The 25,689-nt window shown below is 49.8% G+C and overlaps 1 protein-coding gene across 5 annotated transcripts in view; it reads right to left on the bottom strand.

Moving 5' to 3' along the window:
- The window catches only part of POU6F1 (POU class 6 homeobox 1), a 29,486-nt gene extending 9,506 nt beyond the window's left edge, over nt 1–19,980 (bottom strand). The window contains exons 1-6 of one of the 5 annotated variants that reach the window (XM_038577672.1): nt 19,867–19,980; nt 8,551–8,645; nt 6,521–6,716; nt 2,276–2,397; nt 1,155–1,380; nt 412–665 (exon numbers count right to left, since the gene is read on the bottom strand). In XM_038577672.1, coding sequence (XP_038433600.1) covers nt 412–665; nt 1,155–1,380; nt 2,276–2,397; nt 6,521–6,716; nt 8,551–8,598 — 846 coding nt within the window. In that variant the 5' untranslated portion in view covers nt 8,599–8,645; nt 19,867–19,980. Of the gene's footprint in view, nt 1–411; nt 666–1,154; nt 1,381–2,275; nt 2,435–6,520; nt 6,717–8,550; nt 8,857–10,616; nt 11,043–13,278; nt 13,535–19,866 lie in introns of those variants that run through there. The other 4 variants (XM_038577673.1, XM_038577674.1, XM_038577675.1 and 1 more) reach the window with 4 other exon arrangements.
- Between the last annotated feature and the right edge of the window lie 5,709 nt (nt 19,981–25,689).

Below are 25,689 nucleotides of genomic sequence, written 5' to 3' on the forward strand. Positions count from 1 at the left end.
TGCTGGGTGGATGTGAATGGGGACAGGTGGGGCCGCGCACGGAGGAGCAGCTCTGGCCAATGTTTCAGGCCAAGCCTGTCAGGACGGGAAATCCAGGCCCGGGGCGGCTGATGTGGCTGCTGTAGCCACATCCCCGGGCTCCCCTGCCACGCGGGGCGTGGGCCTCGGGCTCCTCGCAGCTGCAGCTCCCAGGCTGCCATCCGCAGACGTCACCCCACCCTCCGGGGCCGGTGCAGCGGGTGCAGTGGGTGCAGAGGGTCGGGTTCCGGAGGACGGGTGGTCCGCGCTGGTGGCCGGGCGGGCGCGGGGGGCCCGGAGCGAGCCCTCGGGGCTGCAGGCCGGGCGGGGGGCCCGAGCCCCGCCGCGCCCCTGGCCCCTGGCCCCGGGCCCGACGTCGGGGCGGCGGCTTACGATTCCCGGGCTCAAGGCGAAGCCTGCAGGCTGCACGGCGATCTGCGGGGGCGCGTCCACCGGCTTGGGCGCGGCGGGGGCGGCGGCGGCGGCGGGGGGCTGCGGCAGGAGGGCGGGCGCCGTCTGCAGCAGCGGCTGCGGCTGGAAGAGCGGCTGGGGCTGGGCCGCGGGCCGCGGCTGGGCGGGCGGGGCGGCCGGGACGGCGGGCGCGGCGGGCGCGGGGGCCGGGAGCGCGGCGTTGAGCACGGCGGCTGCTGCGGAGCAAGGCAGAGACACGGCGCTCACCCGCCTGGCCGGGCCGGGCGGCTCCATCCCAAGGGACCTGGCCCACGGGGGAGGGCGGGGACAGCGAGCGGGGCGGCGTCCTGGGGCAGCGCGGGCAGCGGCATCTCATCCCCCCCGGGGCGGGAGCTGTCAGGTCCGGAGCCAGAAGCCGAATCTTGCGCGGTCCTTGCAGGAGGCCTTGCGGGAGGCCGGCGGGGGCGGGCTCCGGCGCGGGGCCGGGGGCGGGGGCCGGGGCGTCCCGGTTGGCCGAAGTCAGACAGGCCTGCGGGCCGGGCCCAGAGTCCCGAGGTGGTGCGGCCGCTCCGTGGCCGGGGCCCGCGACACCGGGTGCAGACTCCAGGGCGGGCTGTCGCCGCGCGGGGCGGCGGGTTCTGAGTCCAGCATGGCAAGCGCGGGCGCAGGGGCAGCGGTATAGGGCGGTGGGGGCCTGCTGCCGTCCTGGGGAGAGCTGCCGTTACCTTGCAGACCGGCTAAAGGTGGCTTGAAAACGCCCCCCGTGGGAGAAGCAGCTGTCAGTCCTGGGAGGGCGGCCACGGTTGCCGTAGGAATTGTCCACACGGCCAGCCCCTGCTGACCAGCCACTTGACCTGCAATACTGATGGGGATAAGAAGAGGTTGAGTAACTGCCCCTGCCGGAACCATAACTCCTGTCAGAACTGTGGCTAAGTTTTCCTGAGTCAAGACCTGCAAAAGCAAACAAGATTTCAAAAAAGAAAAGAAAAAAATAAAAAAAATCAACATCGACAGCGCAAACACCGGGTCTCTGAGACCCGGTCGAGCACAAACAAAGCATTCTGAGGGCCGTGGGGGGAGCGCGGCGGGAGGGGGGGGAGAGACCCGCCCCAGCCCCAGCCCCAGCCCCAGCCCCAGCCGGAGGCCCAGCCCTGGGGGTGCCTGGGCCAACTAGCCTGCCTTCAGAGAAGCTGCCCGGGGGGGACAGGGCCTGGCCCGGCTCCCAGGACAGCAAGGGGGCACAGGCCTTTCTCCCACCGCGGTCCGTCGCCTCCTAGGCCTTTCTTGGGCCTCTGCCTTTCCCACAGGACCGGGAAGCAGGGGCAGGGCCCATACAGAGGCCCACGGGATGCTCTGATGGGGGGCTACCCCCGCCAGGGGCCTTGCAGGTCTGCGCTTGTAGCCAAGGGCCACAGGGAGCTCAGCAGGGCAGGGGGGGGGGGCTGGCAGGCAGCTCCTCGCTGTGCTGGGGCTGCCCCCCCGGCTCTAAATGAGGACTCTGAGCCACACATTAACTCTTCCAGGCATCCACCGGAGGGTACCAGGCTCACTGAGTCCTGAGATAAGTGGAAACGCCAGTGGCCTTAAAGAGTTAATGTTATCTCTACAACCCTTGCTGGACCCAAGGACGGGACTTGGCAAACACACATCTAATCTTCCCAACGGGGCCGGATCTGGGGTGGGGAGAGGCCAGAGGTGCCCAGGAGGACATTCTCCCCTTTAAGCCGCACCCCCTTCCCTGTTCTACCCGTGAAACTCCCAGATCCCACGGCCACCCCACGTTGGCCATCCCACGCTTTGGTTCCAGCCCCAGGGCCCTCTGTTCAGCCCTCTGGGTGGCCCTTACCTGGGGGGCAGCTTGTACAGCCAGTGGTGTCAGGGTCTGCGATGCCTGAGGCTGGCTCGGGGCTTGGCTGAAGGTGGCAACAGCGGGGGCAGGACTCGGAGGGATCCCCGGGAGAGACTTCACTTCATGTGGCATTGAGAGAAAGGACAAGGAGTGAGCCTGGTATGAGTGGAGGGGTCACCAGATAGAGCATCCCGTTGCAGCTTGAGGTGGCAACTCTCAGCCTCACACTGTATTTCTGCATAACCCAAGGCCAATCGCTGGCCTTCCCTGGTCCCGGAGACACTTCCCAAATGTTACAGGTAGAGGGAATGGGAGGCTGGGGAGCCCTGTGCCAGACCTGCAAGGGGGGTAACCTTTTTCCCACATCTAGCTGGAGAATATGCAGGCCTGTGCACAGTTGGCTCTCGGTCGCTCCTTTCCTGACTCCACAGGACACGGTGACCTATGGCATAATCAATAGAAGGGCCCAAAGTGAACAACTGTCAGGGAAGGAAGGAGCTAGAATGCATGGGAGCAACTTCCTTGGCTCCAGCCTCTGAACCACTGTCCACACCTGGAGGCAGGTGCTGGCTGGGGGAAGGCTACAAGGACTGCCAGAGGGCCAAGTCCTTGAAGTGACAATCCCTGAAAACTGGACAGGTCTTTGCCTCACTCCGGAACACAGGGGCACTCCAGGCTGGGCAGCTGTTCTCTGCCGGTGCCTGAGGTCTGAAGCCCGGATGAGAAGCTTCACTGAGCTTCTAAAGGAACTTCCCATGAACCAGAGCTTTTTGCCCAGGCTATAGCTTCCTCTTGCTCCCCCGACTTAGTCAGGTATTGGGGACCCCTGCAAGGAAACCTCTTCAAAGCCACACAACAATGAGGAGGGGGTTATTATATAATACAGGGTGAGACTATGTATTGGGTGACTGAGGTTAGACCAGACTAGCGGCCTCTTAATACTGGCTGGGCATAGATTTCCAGGCCCTAACCTAGGATGACCGAATCGGAGTGGAGGCCAGCAACCTCTCCTCTCTCTTCTTTTAAGCTCATTTTTGATACAGCACACAGCCAGAGTGGGAACCATTGAATTAGATGACCTTCCAACCCTGCATTCCCAGCTTCTGTTTTAATCTGAAAAGGCAGCAACCTAACTGAGGACCGTAATGTTTACAGTATATAATGAAAAAAAAAATCCAATTGTTTAAGGAATTAAAGAGACAAACAGGCAATAACTAAAGCCTTCTAAAATTCAAACAGAAAACAAAATGGTAGGTTCATCTCCCCAGGAGGGGAAAGACAATCCTATTGGAAAAAAAAAAAAAAAAAAAAAAGCAGAGGATATAAGGATAGATACTCTGAATCTATGAAAAATTTAAAAAATATTTTGCTTGGCAAAGTTTTATGCAATTGAAAAAAAGGAAAGCGGGAAAATGGGTATGTGATGAATATGAATGAGAAAAGCTTACCATCTAAAGGAGATAATCATTTTATTAGGATTTATTTCCGAAGTAGGACCCAGGGCCCAAGGGTTTGCATACACTTAGGGCTTTTGTCACTTCTGCGAGACTGCTTTTCAGAAAGACTGAGCCAATTCACAGAACCATCAATAATGTACCTATTTCTCCACAGTGCCACCCACTTGAGGTTTTATCACTGTTGATTTTTCTGGCTGAACAGGCAAGTGGTACCTTATAGCCAATTACTTGTCCTCTCATGATGTGGGACTCTATCTCATTGACAGAGTTTATATTTTTCCATGTGATGACTTCCCCTATGTACACAACTGATTTCTCTTCAAAAGGAATTCTGGTGGACTACACCTCAAAGGAAAAAAAAATTTCAAAGGACCAATACAAAGACACACAAAGCAGCACCAGTTATGACAATGAAAAACCAGACAGTTTGACAATAGCCAAAACCAGAATCAGGTTTGTGAATCTATATCAATAAAGGAAATGGCCATAGGAATAATATGGTGATAAGTGTCCTACTACGGTCTACCTTTGGTGGCCACAACTATAGAAATACATACTCGTGAGGCACCTGGGTGGCTCCGTGGTTGAGCATCTGCCTTGGGCTCAGGTCGTGATCCCAGGGTCCTTGGATCGAGTCCCACATAGGGCTCCCCGCAGGGAGCCTGCTTCTGCTTCTGTCTCTGCCTGTGTCTCTGCCTCTCTCCCTGTCTCTCATGAATAAATAAATAAAATCTTTTTTAAAAAGTACGTATTTGTGACAAGGACTTGGGTAGTAATTTAGAGTGATAGAAATCACTAGATCTTTTTCATCCTGAAAAAGTTTCCCAATACTGGGACACCTGGATGGCTCAGCAGTTGGGTGTCTGCCTTCGGCTCAGGTCATGATCCTGGGATCTGGGATCGAGTCCCACATCGGGCTCCCCGCATGGAGCCTGCTTCTCCCTCTGCCTGTGTCTCTGTCTCTCTCTCTCTCTGTGTCTCTCACGAATACAAAAAAAAAAAAAAAAGTTCCCATTACTTAGTTTTGTTTTAAGAGGAAACTCTTCTCAGTATTATATATCTAGAAAGACTGCAAGGCCACAGTCTAAGTTGGCAGCTTCTTAGGAGGTACTGTCAAAATACCCCCCTTACCTTCTTGATGATAACTAAAATTCCTTTACAGAGAATAGGACTTTCGTGAAAGGCTTCAGAATACAAACCTCTGGAAGGAGAAGCACACTACCATGAACACTCATGCTAAGATATAAATAGCTGATTCAGGATCCATTCCTGAGAGCAGTTTGGACAAGGAACAGAATTAAGGCACCAGAAGAAATGAGATACAGAAGATGAGTAAAAATGGATGAGGCACCTGGGTGGCTCAGTAAGTTAAGTGTCCACCTCTTGATTTCAGCTCACGTCCTGATCTCAGGGTCATGGGATTGGGCCCCACATCGGGCTCCGTGATGAGCGTGAGCCTGCTTAAGACTCTCTCTCCCTCTGCCCCCTCCCCTACCTCCCTCTTTAAAAAAAAAAAAAAAAAAGTAAAAACGGAAATCAGGACACTGTGGATAAACTTACAAAACCTCCCAAATTTTCTAAAAAGGGGCCCCATCCCCACCACGGAAAGGAATCAGAAGGGTGGTCAGATGTAAAATCCCTTTTGCTGTCTGCTCTCCAGGGCACTGCCCCCCAGGAGGTGATGCCCATCCTGGCCTGAACACAGAGCAGAGCATTTCCAGGCTAGGGGGACATGGTAATGGGTTCTGCCATTCCTTCATTCAAAAGGAGAAAGAATAACTGTGGGTTATTAGGGTCTCTAATGAATCTGCATACTGATTTGCAGGTAGAATAAGGGATGTGAGGTCTTGCACTTTCTTATTAGGGAGTTGCTGTTTCCCAAAAGCCTCATTAGCCCTCTTCTTGCCTCCTCCTTTGGCCTACCCCCACCAGCCCAGATCTCCAATCTAGGGAAGGGGAGATAAGCAGAAGGCCAGGGGAGATGAACCATGGAATCTGAGGGGCCTGATTAGGGAGGTCCCAGGTTTCTAGCAAAAGATGTCTATGCTGCAAGGTTATCAACGAGAAGAGTCCAGGAAAGGGTGCCCCACGGCCGGCCAGAGAGGCATGCCTGGCACCAGTCCTAGCCTCTAGAACAGCCCTGGTTGTGTCGCAGCTATGCTGCAGGGTAATTAGGAGAGATGCTATGAGTGGATCATCTCTCTCCGTTCCCCATACAGGAGAATCACACTCTTGTCCTATAGTTGCCTTTAGAGGACAGCACAAGTAAGACCACCAGGCTTGACTCACATCAGCCCAGCTGGGATTCTGGAAGGTCCTACCTAACCCACACCCTCAGTCCAGGGTGGGTAACATGCCCTCTTCTCCCCAGTTGTTGGGACCTCCCAGATCTACCACCAAAGGTACTGAGTCAGAAGGACTGTCAGGATTCTAGTCCTCTCTGCATTGGGCCCAATGGTCTGGCTTAGACCTGCAGCCCTCCCTCCCTGAGGTTAATTCAATCCCCTCAACTGAGCCTTGCCATTCTCGTCCCACCTCACCCTGACCCCTCCCAGTACAGATGTGGAAGTGATCGAAACCATCTAGAGTTCCAGGGCCAACGAGGGCAGGAAGCCCTAGGAGCTGAGCAAGAAGTATAGCTGTGGCAGAGGCTATCCAGTGGACAGGAAGCCAACAAGACCCTAAGGCTGGCTACCTAGGCTCCAGGGACTCATGCCAACTCTCTGAGGAGCCAGAGAAAGGGACACAGGTAGACCAATGCCAGATGGGAACGACGGCCTCGTACCAGTTGCCTCTGCAGAGGAGTCCGGGTTGTCTGGCCCAGCCTCACCAGCTGGTTCACTGGCTTCGCCAAGGCCTCTGCTCTGGGAGCCCTCGGCAGCCACACCCTCCAGCCCTTTGCCCTCCTCCTCGGCAGAGATCTGGGCATCCACTCCAACCTCCAGCACGCGGATGGTCTCGTGGCCTGACATCACGATGACCTGCAAACAGAGGACAGGGTGCTCTGCTGGTGGGGAGCGGCCAGTCTAGCTCCTGGGGAGCAGAGCTCTGGGTATGGCTGGGGAGAGAGGAGAGGGCACCTCAAGATGCGGACCTCCTGGGCACCTGGGTGGCTCAGCAGTTTAGCACTGCCTTCAGCCCAGGGCATGATCCTGGAGACCAGAGATCAAGTCCCACATCAGGCTCCCAGCATGGAGCCTGCTTCTTCCTCTGCCTGTGTCTCTGCTTCTCTCTCTGTGTGTCTCTCATGAATAAATAAATAAAATCTTAAAAAAAAAAAAAAAAGATGTGGACCTCATGCCTGATGGTCATGCGCTCTGTGACAATTCCACAGTCTGTGGCCGGGCCGCAGCTCCCTGATTCCAAGAAAGGAGCTTCTGAAAGGAACTGGGGGCCTGGTGACAGGGGCAAAGCTTGACACATGCTGGGAAAGGCCCCACAGAGCCAAACCACTTGGGGATATTACTATTTGCCCCCCTCTTGGACTCAGTTCAGGGAGTGGTAAGTGGCCGATCCCACAGCCTTGCAAGGGTTTCCTCTTAGCTGCTAGGATATTGGAGTGAGGTTACGAAGGCCCCTAACACAGAACCCACTGCTTAAGCTGGGCCAAGAGGCAAATTCCTCTTCACTTCTCTTGAAACCTCATAGAAGTTCCCTCAAAGATAGAGGGGTGGAAAACGAATATTCCACAACGTTGAGTAACTTTTTAAGCTCATGATTCCTTTATTTCCAAAACACTGGGGTAAAGGCCAAGATTTCCCTGCAAGCTAACTTCCTGAAACGAGGGTCAAGAATCCTATAGATGCAGGCTCTTGCCCCACCTCCTGGACTGGAGCTTTGTACCCTGTGAGCCGCTGGTCCAGTGGTGCCATCGGTGGGCACGCTCCAGCCTCGAGGGGACCTCCCACATCCCAGTGGAGCAGCCCCGGGGCCTCCTCAGAACACTTAGTCTTCTTCTCCTGCTCAGACAGCCAGCACTCCCCAGCTCTTTACCTCCGTCACTGACCTGCTTTGAATTGGGCCATTCAAGCATCAGGGACACTCTGTATACTCAAAAGCTCTCTCAGGCCTCCCCTGCACTTGGCCTGTACCCGAAGGCACTCCCACAACCTGGTCCATAAGCCTGAAAATTGAATCCAGCCAGAGATTGCTGGAAAAAGTGACAATGTGACCCATCAGGGAGGTATGAATGAAATAAACCTCCAAAAGCAGTTCCATTTCTGATTCAATCTTGACCTATGAAGGACTTCAGTCCAATTGCATTTTAAGAGATTGTTAATCCTTTTTTCCTTTTAAAAAATTATGTAATAAACATAATTATGTAATAAACAAAAATAAACATAAAAAATTATGTAATAAACATGTTCAGTACAAAAAACTATGAAATATATAAGAAAAAATAGAGTAAATTATATTAATGTCTATATGTTCTCTTATGTAAGCTTATACATTATTTGTATATATTTTAAATATTTTATTTATTTTTTAGACATGGGGCTTGAACTCACAACCCCAAAATCGAGAGTCACATGCTTTACTGACACCCCATACATATTTGTATATTTTATTTATTTGTTTGTTTGTTTATTTTAAAAACTATTTGTGTATTTTAATTTGATTTTTTAAAGTTACAGCTTAAATCCCCCGACTCAGCCCCTGAGAAATCCTTGCTGGTAGCTACACCTGGATGGGTGAAGTGACCATGAATTTTGGTAGGAAACAGATACTGATGGGCTCTGTGGGGTCTTCCTCCTGGCCACAGCCCCAGTGTCCATGCCCCTCTACTCCCCTGCCTCTTCTTGCCCCAGAATATACCTGCTCATTGACAGTCAGAGATGACTCCGGCCCGGCTCCAGGATCCATGGTCACTTGTCAGGGTGGGGTGGGGGCCGGCCCACACCTAGCACATCCTGTGGGAAGACATGGGACGGGAAGAGCAAAGGCTGATGTGACACAGTAATACAACTTCTATATCATCTCAAAAAGTCAGGAGCAGAATGGTAGGAAGAGAGAATCTAAGTTCTCCCAAATATCTGTAGAAGTAAGGAAATAAGATTCTAAGGACTTTAAAACTGAAATGGGACACCTGGGTGGCTCAGTGGTTGAGCATCTGCCTTTGGCTCAGGTCGTGATCCCGGGGTCCTGGGATCGAGTCCTGCATCAGGCTCCCCGCAGGGAGCCTGCTTCTCCCTCTGCCTGTGTCTCTGCCTCTCTCTCTCTGTCTCTCATGAATGAATAAATAAAATCTTTAAAAAAAAATTTTTTTTAAATTTTTTTTAATTAAAAAATAAAAATGAAGTGTCTTCCTACAGCATCCCAGGAGAACCTACACTCAGGAGGAAACCAGGGTGACAAGAGGAAAGAGAGGGCCAGGCATCTGTCCCTGGGAGTTGCCCAGCCTGCAGGGAGAGAGCAGACCCAGGGGAACCCAAGGTGACTTTGGCCGCGATATTGAGAACCAAAGACACCGGAAAGGAACACTCTGGCTATCAGAGGGCTTCTCAGGGGAGGAGTCTGAGCAGACTTCCTGGAAGAGATGGTAAAGATAGGAATAAATCAAGACGGTAGTCCCAAACTTGAATATGCACACTCATCGCTGGAGCACTTAGTAAAAATACAGATACCAGATTCCCCTGAAGTAAGCATCCCCAGAGAGTCTGATTCAGCAGGTGGGTCCCACAGAATCGGCTCTTAAGTGATTGTGGCAGTGGCCTAATGACCCTACTGGCCTTTAAAACTGGAGGCTGGACAACATCCCAGATGGCCGAGCAGCCTGTCAAGGCCGTAAGGGAGAGTGGGAGAAGCCTTGCGAAGAACAGAGTGGCTGGAGCCACATCCACAGAGTCATAAGGAATAAAGGTATAAAGGGGACAAATAGCTTTAGATACTTACATAGAAAAGAAGGCAATTAACATTCACTTTGAGCGCTGCTAGTGCTAAGTGTTTACGTAACACTTATTCATGCTCATTACTCACGCCAGCTGGGGTATGGGGACATTATTACCACCATGGTACAGATAAGGAAGCTATAAACTCAGAGAAATGTTCTAGATTCCAGATCTTTCCCTTCCTCCTCCTCTTTCAACCCTGGGTTGGTTGATCGGTTCTTCTTTATTTTTGCAGTTGTTATTTTATTGATTGGTGCAAAATTCACCACTGTGTCCATTTTAAAGTGTAAAACCCAGTGGAATTTAGTAGATTCACAATGTTGTGCAACCATCACCGCTATTTAGTTCCAGAACATTTTCATCATCCCCCAAGGAAACCCCACATCCATTAGCAGTTACTCCCTTTCTCGGCCACCCCCAGCCCCCGGCAACCACTAATCTGCTTTTTTCTCTACAGATTTGTCTCTTCTCCGTATTTCATATAAATGGAATCGTACAATGTGGCCTTTGTTCATGCCTTCTTTTACTTAGCAAAATGTTTTCAAGGTTTGTCCATGTTGTAGCATGTATCAAGACTTCACTCCTTTTTATAACTGTGGAATAATGGATAATATTGGGTGGGCTTGCTGTACTCCCTGCCATGGCTCCGGGAGAGGCAAACCAAGATTTCATTTCCACGATAGAAAGTGCATCAAAGTTCTCTGTGACTTTACCCAGGACTCCCCAGGCCTGCGCCGATCCACGACCTCCCCACACAAGCAGCCCAAGAGAAGAACCTTCTAAGTGCAACACTTAGACGATGATTAAGGAAAATAAGATCTTTGTTTAATCCCTGTTACAGCCTGGTAAAACGTCTTCAGGTAGAGAATGAGGACTATTAGAGCCCCTCAAAGAAACCAGCATCTTCGCCCGAAGAAAACTGTGATTGAACTTTAAGAATATTTTAAACACAGAGATAGTAAATTTGAAGGAAGTACGTATTCTGCAAAATACCTTCAACAATATTGATGTCTGTGAATCTATCCACTTGCTCCTGGGGCAGGCCGTGGTCTCCAAGGATGATTTTATGAATCAGAATCCCCAAACCAGGATTCAATGAAGAACAAGCAAAACTGGTGAAGCAGGTTCAGGAAAAGGAAGACTTTCTTCAGGGACTAAAACTAGCATAATGTATAGACCAAAGAATGACTTGCATCAGTTACGGGGTTGCTTGAAAAGAAGCGGAGAAGCTGTAGTCAGATTTTGCTTTCTTGAGGGCCAGTCATCTGGCCCTTTCTCAGTTGCTAGGCCACTGCAGGTGAGATGACCAATTGCTGTACTATAACAGAAATGAGGAAAACTTACAGGTGTTTAATTCATAATTTTTTCCTCATGGAGTTCTTTGAAAATGATAATGTAATTAAAAGATACTTGTACAGTTTTAAAAGATATTATACATTTTTTAAAAAGATTTATTTATTCATGAGAGACACAGAGAGAGAGGTTGAGACACAGGCAGAGGGAGAAGCAGGCTCCATGCAGGGAGCCCGACGTCGGACTCGATCCCGGGTCTCCAGGACCAGGCCCTGGGCTGAAGGCAGTGCTAAACCCCTGAGCTACCCGGGCTGCCCGATATTATACATTTTATTTTATTTTTTTGATATTATACATTTTAAAGGGAAGATATAAACCATTAGGGTTTAGAGACAGGTATCATGATGAACCTCAATTTAGGGCACTCTGTTATATAAATAAATGGAAATGTATTTTGAATAAATTTGCCAAAGAAGACATGACATTTAAAGAAATGTGAAAAAAAAGTGTTTTAATCATGATTTTAAAAATTTGGACAATCCTGGAAGTCAGTTTTAATATATTGTTCTGTTTATTGTGGTAAAAAAGTTTTATTTTGAGGCGCCTGGGTGGCTCAGTTGGTTGGGTATCTGCCTTTGGCTCAGGTCATGATCCCAGGATCCTGCAATTGAGCCCTGAATCTTGTGGGGCTCTCTGTTCAGTAAAGAGTCTGCCTCTTCCTCTGCCTCTGCTCCTCTCCCTGCTTGTGCTTGCCCTCTCAAATAAATAAATAAAATCTTTTTAAAAAAGTTTTATTTTAAAAGTTTATTTTATTGTTTTTAAAGATTTTATTTATTTGAGAGAGGGAGAGTGAGCGGGGCAGGGGACAAACCTAAACTGGTTTAAAATGCCTGCCTCCCTCCTACTTTTATGATCCTGGTTTCCATTCATTTATCACCTACTGCATCTGGATGGTCTAGTAGGCAATTAAGCTCATCTATTTTGAAAAAAAAAATCAACCGTATGGATACACCACATTTTGCTTATCCATTCATCAGTGGATGGGATGTTTGGGTTGTTTCTACCTTTTGGTTATGTGAACAGTGCTTCAGTGAATTTTTCTGTATAAGCTTTTGTTTGAACATTTTTGTCAAGATTTTGGGGTATATACCTAAGAGTGTAATTGCTGGCTCACCTCTTCGCCAGAATGTTCCCTGGCCAAGGAGGCAAGAAGAACCATGAGGTTCCTTCTCTAACTACCTACGGTAGCCATGAAGGGAAGGGCAAGAAATTCAAGACATCTAGCAATTTGGAAAAAGAATAAATAAGGCTTCCCTTTTCAGATAGGACAAGGGGATTGTAGGAGGGGCGGAGGAATCTACAGGAAGAGCTAGTAGGCATCTTCCACCCTCACTGGGCTCTAGCCTCATTCCTGGCTGATGTCCTCCTCCAGATTTTGTCCACGGGAGCCTTCTATGAGTTTTGCCAAGAGCTTGGCCATTGACTACCACTTCTGCATGGGAAATGGGATGAGCCATGCCATTTATTACATATGGAAGTCAATCAGCAAGTCATTTGCAAGGGCAAATAAATGGCAGAGACAAAAAACTAAGAGGAAAGGTGTGTAAGGTAAATTTGGGTCCATTACAGCTGGATACATACATTTCGGGGGGGGGGGCAGAATTTTCCAATTCCAAACACCTTTAGGCAGGAGGGACCAGGAGCCATCCGTTGTGGGGCATCCATCCATCTGCTCGAGAGGGGCGTAAAGCCTGCTCGTAGTCTTGTCGTGGCCACTCACAGGGTGGCTAAGCGAGTGTCCGCTTCGTGGCTGTGTTATTCGGGAGTCGAGCAGCGGAGAGGCTCACGTGACTCTAACACCCCTTTCACTCTCAGAATTCTATGAGCTTCTGTGAACCCAGGTCCTCAGCGTCTAGTCCTTCGTGACGGGAAGAGGCAGTGCCGGCCCAGGGCCTCCTCCTTCGTCTTCTTCCTCCAGTGAGAGGAGTCGGAGACACCTGCCTCACACCTGGCACAGCACCTCGGCTGGGTCCCAGGGAGTTCGTTTATCCCTCACTTTCCTGAGCTAACATCTAAAAACACAGGTAACCTCGGGGAGGGAATGAGCCGTGGGAGCTGAGGCATTTGCCCACTGTCTGAAAATCCAGAGATCCGGGACCATCCAGGAGTTCCAGCGGAGGGGACCGAGTCAGGGGCCCTGGTTCTGTGTGTCATTCTCCTCTGGATCCACTCTGGGTTTGCTTCGGGCGACGTCCTAAGGCACCCAGGAGGAGCATCAGGGGAGCTCAAACAAATCCGAACCCCCTGGGGAAGCCTGAGGTCCTACTAGGAAAAATGCTGAAATGTTTCAACCTTCACTTACCCAACAAATACTTCAGTGGCTCCTACAGGCTGGGCCCTGGGGATACAGCGGGGGAGAAGACAGTCCCCAGCTTTATGGACAAGGCCTCAGTCTAACACTGGAGTCACACAGAGAACTACAGCCCAGTCTGCTTCAACGTCGTGGTGCATGAGCAGGTGCTAGAAGATCCACAGAAGGGACCCCTACCGCAGTCTCGTGTGGTCCCCTTCTCCTTGTTCCAGGGTGGCATGTGGTTCAGACAGGACATCTTATGTATGAAGAATCTGATGCCATGCGGAGGAAAATGGAAATTCTTGTATGGGATGCAGACTTTTAACTCAAGACTCATTTCTGGGGTTTTCATCCTTCCCCTAACAACACGGCAGCGGTTTTCAAGGTGTAAAATACCTGTTCTACAGTCGTTTTCAGAGGTGAAGGACACCCTGCGTGAAGTTAGTGGATTCTAAGGAATGGCTGGTTAAGCTGAAATTAGTTAAGCTGAAATACAGGTAAACTGTATTCAATTGAAAGAAAGCCACATCTGGGGCACCTGGGTGGCTCCGCGGTTGAGCATCTGCCTTCGGCTCGGGGCGCGATCCCACATTTATTGTGGGCAATCACCTTTCAAAAATCTGCCATAACTCTCTCAGGTTAGGTTGCTTGTCGGCATCAGTATCTCCAGCTCTATACTACTTTCTTAATTTCTTTTTTAAAGATTTTATTTATTCATGAGACACACAGAGAGAGAGAGGCAGAGACACAGGCAGAGGGAGAAGCAGCCTCCCTGCGGGGAGCCCGATGAGGACTGGATCCCGGGACCCCGGGATCACGCCCTGGGCCAAAGGCAGATGCTCAACCGCTGAACCACCCAGGTGTCCCTCTCTACTACTCTCATATTTAAACTGCGTACGCACTTACCTCTTGCAGAGCTGCCATTCAAAAGGACCACAATGACAGGACACAGGGGACTGGCATAGATCAGTAACTAGGGCTGAGCTGAATGGTGTCATCAACTCTTTACCCCCTCCCTAGATGGGCTAACTCAGTCACACGAGAACCAAATCGCAATCTCGGGCTGGGACCTTACCAGGGCACCTCAGCCTCAGACATGCATATGCCTACTGATTGTTCATATCATCTCATACTCAACATGTTCAAAACCAAACTCCTGATTTCTTTTTCTTTTTTTTTTTTAAGTAGGTTCCACACCCAGCGTGGAGCCCAACATGGGGCTTGAACTCATGACCCTGAGATCAAGACCTGAGCTGAGATCAAGAGTCAGATTGTTAACTGACTGAGCCCCCCCCAAACTCCTGATTTCTAACCCAAACCTGTTCCATCGGCATGCAGCTTTCCCCATCTGAGCCAATGGGCAGCTTCATCCTTCCATAGATGCTCAGGCCAAAACCCTGCCATCATCCTTGCGTTCTCTCTCACCACGCACATTTACTCCTTCACCGAACCCCATAGGCTCTTCCTTCCAATATGGTCAGAATTCCCCCACTTAACACTGCCACGCTGGTCCACATGGCTTTAGTACCTGGCGTGAAGGGTCACCATATCCCCACACACAAGCATTAATCACCCCATTCTTAATTTGCTAGAATCCAGAGAGGCTCTCACTTCTAAGTCATTATTGCCTGATGGATTTTCTGCACGTCCCCCCCATCCTTCTCCATTTCTGGTCCCCGGACACAGATTTCCCCGCTTATACATGCTGAAGAATGATAGTCATTTATGGTTTATCGGGACCCATGTCCTTTACACACAGTATTATTATAGCCAGCTCCCTCTGGAGACAGACCATTGGGTTCATAATCTCAGCTTTGGTATTTACTAGCTGTGGGCCTCAGGACAAACGCTTTAACTTTTGTGCCTCAGTTTCTTCATCTGAAAAAATGAGAGAAATAGCACGTGCTTCATAGGGTTATAGTGAGGACTGAATAAATTAATGCATGTAAAAAGTTTAGATCAATGCCGGGCATATAGTAAAGGCTCAGAAAATGGTAGCTGTTATACAAATTTACATACATACATTACATACATAGTGCAAATATGCACTGAAACTAGGGGTGCCTGACTGGCTCGGTCGGTTAGGCATCATCTGCCTTTGGCTCCCATCATGATTTTACGGTCCTGGGATTGGCTCCCTGCTCAGTGGGAAGCTTGCTTCTCTCTCTCCCTCTGCCTCCTGCCCCTGCTTGTGCTCTCTCTCTCAAATAAATAAATAAAATCTTAAAAAAAGAAAGAAAAGAAAAGGGAAGGGAAGGGAGGGGAAGAAAAGAAAGAAAAAAGAAAAGAAAAGAAAAGAAAAGAAAAGAAAAGAAAAAAAGAAAAGAAACTTGACCAATTGTGTGACTTTCCACAGGGGGGCAGGTTACTTCTGTTTTCTCAGGGATCAATGATAGGACAGCTTACCTTGGAATTATTGTGTAAAAAACTAAGAACAATTAGCTATTGTTACTCCCATTTTTATAGATAGAAAGCTGAGGATTAAAGAGAGGTAAGGGTATAAGGCTTTGGAGGGAAACCGAGATTCAAATTCCAGTTTGGCCATAATACAGCTGTGTGACTTGGGCAACTGTCTTAATCTGACGATTAATTTCTTCATCTTTAAAACGGTGATTATGGGACGTCTGGGTGGCTCAGTGGTTGAGCGTCTGCCTTGGGCTCAGGGCATGATCCCGGGGTTCCAGGATCCCAGGGTTCCAGGATCGAGTCCCGCATCGGGCTCCCTGCATGGGGCCTGCTTCTTCCTCTGCCTATGTCTCTGTCTCTCTCTCTCTCTGTGTCTCTCATGAATAAATAAATTAAATCTTTAAAATAAAATAAAATAAAATAAAATAAAATAAAATAAAATAAAATAAAATAAAATAAATGGTGATTAAATGGGAAAACCTTATGGGATTGTCAAAAAAACAGTGATATGAGATCACGTAAGTGAAATGCTTAGCATGGTGCTCTTATTACGATCCCCAGTTTTATGGACAGGGAAATGGAGATAGAGAAAGACCAGGTGACTTGCCCAAGGGCACAGGAAAGTCAACGGCAGATTCAAAATTCAAGGCAGTGTCCAGCTGCCCCAGACCCCTATCCTCCTAGCACAATACCAAACCTCCTCTCTGGAATTGGAAGGGGCCCTATTCTGGCTCCCAAGGATCAGGACACTTTGGAAAATAGAAACTCTCAGTTCTCCTCCAGTGCCAGCCCCCCACCCCATCCCATGAGCAGAGATAAATGCCTTGCAAAGCTGGTGACCGATCAGCGAAGCATTCACATGGGCCATAATAAAAGGAAGGAGAAAAAGACAGGAAAGTCGTGACCAATTTTAATTCCCCTTTTCCAAACATCACATATAATTTTAGACATATATAGGCAAGCAGTAAACACTAGTTTAATAAGGACACATTTAGATTTAGTTTCTCCTCCTGTTGCCTTTCCCTTGTGCCCAAACATGACTCATCCTAGGCAGGGTGAAGGGAGAGGGCAAATGAAATGTGAAAAATAGAAAGTAGATATATTCCCCCACTAGACTGTAAGCTCCAAGAAGACACGTCCATTTATTTATTTATTTTTAAAAATATTTTGTTTATTTGAGAGAGAGAGAGTGAGAGAGCACAAGCAGGGGGAGAGGCAGAGGGAGAAGCAGGCTTCCCGCTGAGCAGGGAGCCTGATGCGGGGCTGGATCCCAGGCCCCGGGGACCATGACCTTAGCCAAAGGCAGATGCTCAACCGACCGGGCCACCCAGGCGCCCCTACGTCCATTTATTAACATACTCCAGTGCCTAGTGTAATACTTGGTATATGCTGGGGGCGGGGGTGTCAATGATTATGAGCCAAAAATATAAACTAAGAAATCAGGTCGTATCATTTGGCCTCCTCATATTTCCTACCTTCTCCCTCAAAACACAGATCCTCTTTCCATTTTTTTTGCCCCCATTCACAGTACTAGAACTACTTAAAAATTAAAAAAAAAAAAAAAGTAGCAATAAGTTCTGGAGAATCCTAACCACATTTACCCTCCATAATGTGGCAATCCAGCTTCCCTCCCATTCCCTCTGTGGCCTCACTGACCCTCATTCTGACACAGAAAGAGCTTGAGGCTTAAAGGCAGAAGAGCCAGGTTGAGCAGTGCTTCTCCTCATGTAATCTCCCCAAGCCTCAGTTTTCTTATCTGTAAAATGGGGCTAAATTATAGTACCTCCTCATGGGTTATTGTAAGGATTAAATTGGTCACATTCACGGAAGGCACTTAGAACTGGGCGTGGCACACAGCAAACACTATGTAACCCTTACTACTATTGTTTTGTTTTGTTTTTTTTAATTTATCTACCATAGAGAGATAAATTATCACATTTATCACACAGAGAGAGAGAGAGGGGCAGAGGGAGAAGCAGGCTCCATGCACCGGGAGCCCGACGTGGGACTCGATCCCGGGTCTCCAGGATGCGCCCTGGGCCAAAGGCAGGCGCCAAACCGCTGCGTCACCCAAGGATCCCTACTTTTGTTATTTATTTATTTTAGGTAGGCTGTATGCCCAGTGTGGAGCCCAATGCTAGGCTTGAACTCACAACCCTGAGATCAAGACCTGAGCTGAGATCAAGAGTCAGATGCTTGGGCAGCCCCGGTGGCTCAGCAGTTTAGTGCTGCCTTCAGCCCGGGGTGTGATTCTGGAGACCCAGGATCGAGTCCCACGTCAGGCTCCCTGCATGGAGCGTACTTCTCCCTCTGCCTGTGTCTCTGCCTCTCTCTGTGTGTCTCTCATGAATAAATAAATAAAATTAAAAAAAAAAAAAGAGTCATATGCTTAACTGAGCCACCCAGGCTCAGTAATAATAATTGTTATTTTTAATTGAAGTAAAGCATGCATATAAAAATATTATTTTAGGATTTTATTTATTTATTCACGAGAGACAGAGAGAGAGAGAGACAGAGAGAGAGAGAGACAGAGACACAGGCAGAGGGAGAAGCAGACTCCATGCAGGGAGCCCGATGTGGGACTCGATCCCGGGTCTCCAGGATCACGCCTTGGGCTGAAGGCGGCGCTAAACCACTGAGCGACCTGGGCTGCCCTAAAAATATTCTCAATTGTTAAGTATTAAAAAATGTAAACGACTACTATTACGATATTATAGCCAGTAAATCTTTTTTTTTTTTATAGCCAGTAAATAAGAGGGCTAGCTCATCTCATGTTCCCTCATAATGCAGAGAAGCAAATTTCTTCTGATTCACTTTTTAATTGCTAGGTAGTACCTTCAAAAGGGAAGACATAGCTCCCCTTTCTCCCTCGCCCCCCTTCACTCACACACACACACACACACACACACACACAATCATTCCAGGATATTACCTTGCATGTTTTCATATTTATGACCTGCCTCCCTTGACCCTCTAACCTCTACCACCACCAGCTAAACTGAAATGAAAACTATGCCCAACAGGGTAAGTTTTATCTGTATTGCTCGCAGCACGGCACATACTAGGTATTTTTGTCCAACCATGGAACAAGACAAAGTTCCAGCACACATATGCAAAAACAAAGCAAACAAACAAACAAAACGGGTCAGAGAACTATTGCTCTGGGCACCAGGATTTCAACCAAAATGGAATACATGGAATTATTCCTCGGCAGGCCCTGCTTGGCACCGTTGGCCGCCTTAGAAAACCAAGAAAAGGGGAGGAGGGATATGTGTCTACAAACAATTAAAGACCAGCCTCTGCTTTGGGAACAAGGCATCTGGAAGCGCAGATGAGGCCAAAATCTCTGCAAAGAACTTCTTTTCATTTGCCCAGAAAGGCTTCCTGACCTTGTTTTATTCCCCCCCGCGCTGCAGCAGAGGCTATTCTGCGGGGCCGGGCTTCCAAGCACAGCTGAGTGGGGGATCCCAACGCGAAACTGGGGGTTACCAGGCACCCGGGGGCCCCCTCGGCCTTGCCAGGTGAGAACGGCCAGGAAGCACCTACCGGGCCCATTATTATGACTATTTATTAATAATAATATCGTTATTAAATATTTATGAAGTGCTCATGCTCCGCTCGATGGTGACCCTCCCACCGTCCCCGCTCGCTCCCGGCCACGTCTGGGTTCCTAACCCCGGGTCCCAGCGGAGCCCTCGGTGCACGGGGCCGGGGCCACCTGTCGCGGGCCGCCGGGGCCGCCGCCGTTGACCTTAACCGCCGGGAACCCAGGCGTCCGGGCTCTCGGCCGGGGCGGGAATCCGCTCCCGGTGGCCGCGGCGTCCGTGTGGGTACCGAGGGCTCGGGTCCGCGGCCCCCTGGGCTCCCGGGAGGGCCCGGGCCCCGGCTCCCGGCTCCCCGCCCGGTGCACCCGCCCCCCCGGGGCCCCGCCGGCCCGCGGGCGGCCGAGGGCGCGGCCCCGGGCTCTGCGGCCCCAGGCGGGCGGCCGCGCGCAGCCCCGCTCCCCGAGCTCCCCGCCGCCCCGGCCCGGCGTCCCGGCACCCCGGCCCCGCGGCATTTTTCTCTCTTTATCATAAATATATAAATTATGCTAATTACGGGCATTGCATATTAACCAAACCCGAAACCTCCCCTGCCCGGCCCCCTCCCCCTCCGTGCAAACCCCTCCCCGCCCCGGACCCCGCTACTTACCGGAGCCCGAGCCGAGCCCGAGCCCGAGCCGCCTTCGCCCCGGGTGCCCGGCGGCCGCCGGCTACAGACGCATCTCCCAGCCCGGGCCGGGGGGCCGGGGGGCCGGGGCCGGGGCCGGGCGGCCGCCGCCCGCAGACAAAGGAGCCAGAGCGGCTCGGCTGGGCTCGGCTCGGCCCGGGAGCCGGTCGGGACCCGGCGCCACCCGCGGGCCCCCAGGCCGGGCTGGGCTGAGCCGAAGGGGACTCCGCGGGCTGCGCTGGGCGGAGGGGGCGGCCGGGAAGCGGGCAGGGGGAGCGGGGGGGGGCGGGCAGGTAGAGAGATTTTCCTCCTTTCCCCCCTTCCACAGCCCCCCCCTCCTCCTCCCCCCCCTCTTTTCCCTCCTTCTGCTACTTGGATTTTTTTAGCTGCTGCGTCATGAGCATAATTTATGCAAAGAGCTTTGCCGCATGCTGCACCGCGCGCGCCCGCCGCCGGGGGGGAGGAGGGGGGAGGGAGGGGAGCGCGGGCGGGAGCCGGAGCCCGAGCCCGAGCCGTGGGTGGGGGTGGGGGGGGGAGGGCGCGCCGGGAGGCCCCGGGCCCTGCGCCCCGACCCGCGGAGGCCGGCAGCTGGGCGCGCGGCGCGGTCTTATCCGGGGACGTGCGACCGGGGGCGCAGGGCCCGGGGGAAGTCCGAGGCGGGGACCCGGCCCCCGCCGCCCTCCCCGCCTCCCCGGGTCCCCGGACTGCGCTCCTCGGGGGCGAACGTCGGTGGGGCCCACCCCCAAGCCCCAGGCCGGAGCCCCCTCGAGGGCGTCCAGCCGGCGTCGGACCCCGCTCGGTCCTCCAGGTGGCCCTGCCTCCGCTCCATTTCAGGGAGGGGACCCAGGGGGACCGCGACCCCGCGGGGGCGGCCGGCCGTGGGCTCTTGGGGCCAAAGACGACTTCCCTGCCTCCTCGTCCAAGTCGACGAGAAAATGTTAAAAAAAAAAAAGGGGGGGGGGATCCCTGGGTGGCTCAGCGGCTTAGCGCCTGCCTCTGGCTCAGGGCCTGATGCTGGGGTCCTGGGATCGAGTCCCTGCAGGGAGCCTGCTCCTCCCTCTGCCTGTGTCTCTGCCTCTCTCTCTCTCTCTCTCTCTCTGTGTCTCATGAATAAATAAATGAAATCTTAAAAAAAAAAAAAAAAGAGAGAGAGAGAGAGAGAGTTCAGTAGAACGGAGAAGAACAACGTTCTGCTTTGCTGGTGGTGATGGCGCCGAGGCTTGGGTTATCTGGAGGCTTTTGCAGGTAGAGGACGGGATTCGGAGAGTGGAGTTTGGGGCACAGGGTAAAGCAGGTTGGAGTAGTTAGAAGACCAAAGGGGGGAGAGGGAATGAGGGGAGGAGAATTGAGGGAGACTCTGCAAATTCAGGGAATGGGGATCCCTCAGTGTAGGGGCCTGTCGTCCATCTGGGCTGTACCCCCTCTGCCCACCTGCCTCCTCCTCCCCAGTTCGGTGATGTAGGAGGAATGGGGACACAGAGGACTTAACAGAGTGAGGAGAAGGGATGTGGAGCCCTCTGCCCTCTCGGGGCTGTTCTTTAAGGCCCTTGGTGGAAGACCCTACGGGGCAGAAGAGGGGGGAAGCACGGGTGGCTCCAGACCATCACTATGACACGCGTTTCCAGAAGATACCTGGGGGATCCCTGGGTGGCGCAGCGGTCTGGCGCCTGCCTTTGGCCCAGGGCGTGATCCTGGAGACCCGGGATCGAATCCCACATCGGGCTCCCGGTGCATGGAGCCTGCTTCTCCCTCTGCCTGTGTCTCTGCCTCTCTCTCTCTCTCTGTGACTATCATAAATAAATAAAAATTAAAAAAAAAAAAAGTATCCAGAAGATACCTGGGGCTGGCTCACAGCCAGAGGTCCTGCTCACAGGAAGCTTCCCTCTGGAGGCCTGACATTATGAGCCTGGCCAGCAAGGTTCAGGTTCTATCCGATTGCTGTTTCCACCTGGGGGTAAGGAGCTAGGGCTGGTGGCAGATTTATAAGAAACCAGTGGATTAAGAGTCAGAATAATTAGGGTTGAGTCCCAATTCTTCCGCTGGCAGTCCAGGCCAATAGTTTAACTTCTTCATCAGTTATAAAATGAGGATTCTTAAATAAATAAATAAATAAATAAATAAATAAATAAATAAATAAATAAATAAATAAATAAATAAATAAATAAATAAATAAATAAAAATGAGGATTCTTATCTATAATCACCACTTCATATGGTTAAGAAGATTAATAGTGGGGCTGTATGTGCGAGCACTCTGAAAACCATAAGCTCTGTACAGTGGTAGGGGATCAGTACCTGTACCATAGTTGCATCCACTTTAATGGCCTTGAAAACCCTGACCCATGTCATGGTGTCCTCTCCCTCAGGAGTCTTGTTTGGTCTGTGTGTAGTCTCTATGGTCTTTCCCCTCAGACTGTAAATTCCTCGAGAGCACAGGCTGTGACGTACTCATTTTTGTATTTCCTACTACCCTCTGTGAAGGAGGGGCACAGTTGTGCTATTGAACGGTGTCACACGAAGGCAGAAAAGAAAGAAACTCTTAGTCTCTGTGACTTGGTTTGGTGCTACACAACGATGAAATGCCTTGAATGACATGAATATCAAGGATAGTTGGAATAAAGAGGGGTATGATGGAAGGGGTTGAGGGAGACCTACACCAAAATGTTAACTGTGGTTTTCTCTGGGGAAAGGAAACCTTTAACTTCTACTCTAAATACTTCTGCATTGCTTGAATTTTTGATGATGAGCATATATTCACTTTTTTGTATGTTAATTTTTTTAAAAAAATCAGGTTTAACATACGCACACAGTAAAGTGCCTAAGTCTTAAATGTACAACTTGGATTTTTTTGTAATTATCACCGCCACCCATAACAAGATACAGCATTTCCAGGGCGCCTTGGCTGGCTCAGTCTGTAAAGGATGCGACTCTTGATCTCAGGGTTGTGGGTTCAAACCCCACGGTGAGCGTGGAGCCTACCTTAAAAAAAAAAAAAAAAAAAGAGCACTCCCAACACCCAAGAAGACTCGCCTGCACACTTTGATAGTTAATAAACTCCCAGTTATCACTATTCTGAGTTCTATCACCATAGATTAGTTTTGCTGGTTCTTGAACTTCATGTAAATGGAACCAGGCAGTATGTGTGCTCTTGTGTCTGCCTTCTGTCACTCAACATATGTTCCTGAGATTCATCCATGTTGTTGTGTCTAGCAGTACTGTTTGTTCTTTTTTTACTGCTGTATATATTCCATTGCATAATTATGCCACAATTCATCCATTCTACCATTGATGGGCATTTGGGCTACTCCTGTTTTTGTCCCTTATGGATGAAGCTGCTAGGAACATCCTGGTACACGTCTTTTGGTGAATATACGCACCCATTTCTCCTGGGTAAATACTGAGGAGTGGAATTGCTACGTATGCGGTATATGTTTAACTTTTGTAGATACTGCTAGTTTTCAAAAATATTTGAATCAATTTATGTCCTTAGTTGTAACATATGAGAGTTCTTGTTCCACATCCCTTCCAACACTTGTAATACAATCTTTACAATATTGCAGTACAGTCTTTTTGGAATAAGTATATATTTGATAATCAGAAAAAAACTTCAACAATATAAATATTTTCATGAATGGGTAGAGAGAGATGTTGCCAGTGGCTTCCTTCTGCTTCCCATGCCAAATAAAACTCTTCAGCAGTATCCTAAGCCTGGCACATTTTCTTTTTCTCCTGCACTCCCACTTCCCATGCCTTCTGAGCCTGCATTTCTTTAACGAAAAGTTATCATCTACTGTGTGCCAGACACTGGGCTGGGTGCTAAGTGTCCAGTGGAACACAAAACAGACTGCTCTCTTAGAATTTATAGTCTACAAAGGAACCAGGCATTAAAAAAATCAACACAAATATATCATTACACACGATGTTTAAGAAAACGAGAAGGTGGTAAGAAAGAGAGTAACTATGAGGGGGCAGGGCAGGGCAGACGTCTGAAGAAGTTCCATATAAGGCAAAGTTTGAAAGACGGGATAAGCAAGAGGCAGAAGGAACAGAAAAGGCAGAAGCAGAGGCAGAGCAGAGGTTATGAGTCACAAGGACTTGGTGTTCAAGAAACAAAGAGGATCAATATGGCTGGAACCCCGCAAGCGAGAACTGCACAAGATGGGGCTGGGAAGACAGGCAGGGCCCACATCAGGAAGGCCGGCCCTATACACCTCCCATCTTTCAGTTTAATTAGGTTCTTTCTCTGCAAACTCCACTCAAGGTTTATCTCCTGCCAAAAGCCTTCTTGAGTAATACCACGTTGCTCTAATTAGTATTATTTTAATTACATCATTGTTCCAATAACTTCATTATATAATTTGTAGTTTATAGGCCATTCATTCTTTTTATAGAGAATGTATTGGTTTCCCCCACAGTTGTGGGGCTGGGGCCTCACATCTCCTCTTTTGTCTGGTCTCCTCCAAGCGCTTAGCATATCAGGGGGACAGCAAGAGGCTGTTGACAGGAAGAGCCTCCCTTGGCGCTGTACTCTATTCCTAGAAAGCTCTGGAAACCTGAGCAAATAAATAATCCCTGGTGTCCCTGATTTGAGAGCTAGCCCAGTTCCAGGTCTTCAAAAATTGTCATGGAACAATCAGATTTCCCCAGGATCCATGCACATTTTTCCTCAATACCTTTCTCGGGTCCAGAGTTAATTTGCCCCTCCCCCCCTCCACTCACCAGATTAAAGGCCTCACTGCTGTTGCTAAGGGAGTGAGGCTGGGCAGGTGAGAGTGGGTGGGAGGGTGCTACAGCAGGGGGTGGGGGTGGGTGGGGGGGTGGTCAGGTTGGTCTGCAGGAAAAAGCTCTCAGCGATGCATTTCCAAGTGCTCCTCGCCCAGTCTATTCCCTTCTCTGTGCTACCTGCTTGTTCTCTCTGAAAGCTTTGAGGATTTCCTTTCTTTTCCTTTTCCTTTTTTTTAAATCTCTGGAGTCTTACATCTTACCACGTTACAGCTGGTGGTCGGCCGGTTTTCACAAAACAGGGAATCTGTTGTCCATCTTGACTGGTCATAGTGAAGTCCTTGCGAGGAGAATGGGTGATGAAGGACAAAAGTCCCTGAGCACTGGGATATTTTAAGGTGAGAAGCCAAAAGGTTGTTTTGTTTTTGAGTTTTTGAAACTTGTAATGTGACACAGAGTGTGGCTGTGCATACTCTGCCTTTTTTTTTTTTAACAGACCTCCCAACCTGAAATGCATATATTTTATTCTATTTACTTTAATTTTTAGCAATGGTGTAGAACTGTATTACTAGGCTGCTGTCACTCTGACAGATCACCCTACCAGCTCAAAGGGTAAATATGTGGGTTTTTTTTCATAATTTTTGTACAGTAACAAGGTGAGGAACATTTTAGCTCATAAATTATTTACCAAAGCTCACAGGCATAATAGGCTGTGTGCATATTCATCAGGCCATCATCCATTATTCATAAGAAGTTCACTTCAACTGTTAGAAGAAAATGAGGTTGTTGATTGAAATGCTGAAGAAATGTGGTCTTTTGTTCTCCCCCCCTCCTTTCTCCCATCTGAGTAAGTCTGGAAGTTTCTATCAAAAAATGATATTGTAGGAAAAAGAAATTTATTCCTGACATGCAGATGTGTAGATAAGAGGGGAAAGAAAAAGCCTGGAGTAGGAAATAGATTGGCAGAATCAACCACCATTCATTTAACTTGGCTAAAGGCTCCTGATTCCTGCTTGCCTAGAGATTGTGCCCAGGAAGTGGCCAGAGGGGGTATCCTTCCTTGCAATAAAAGAGCACTTCAGCA

This window comes from Canis lupus, chromosome 27, assembly GCF_011100685.1.
Source record: "Canis lupus familiaris isolate Mischka breed German Shepherd chromosome 27, alternate assembly UU_Cfam_GSD_1.0, whole genome shotgun sequence".
Taxonomy (NCBI): Eukaryota; Metazoa; Chordata; class Mammalia; order Carnivora; family Canidae; genus Canis; species Canis lupus.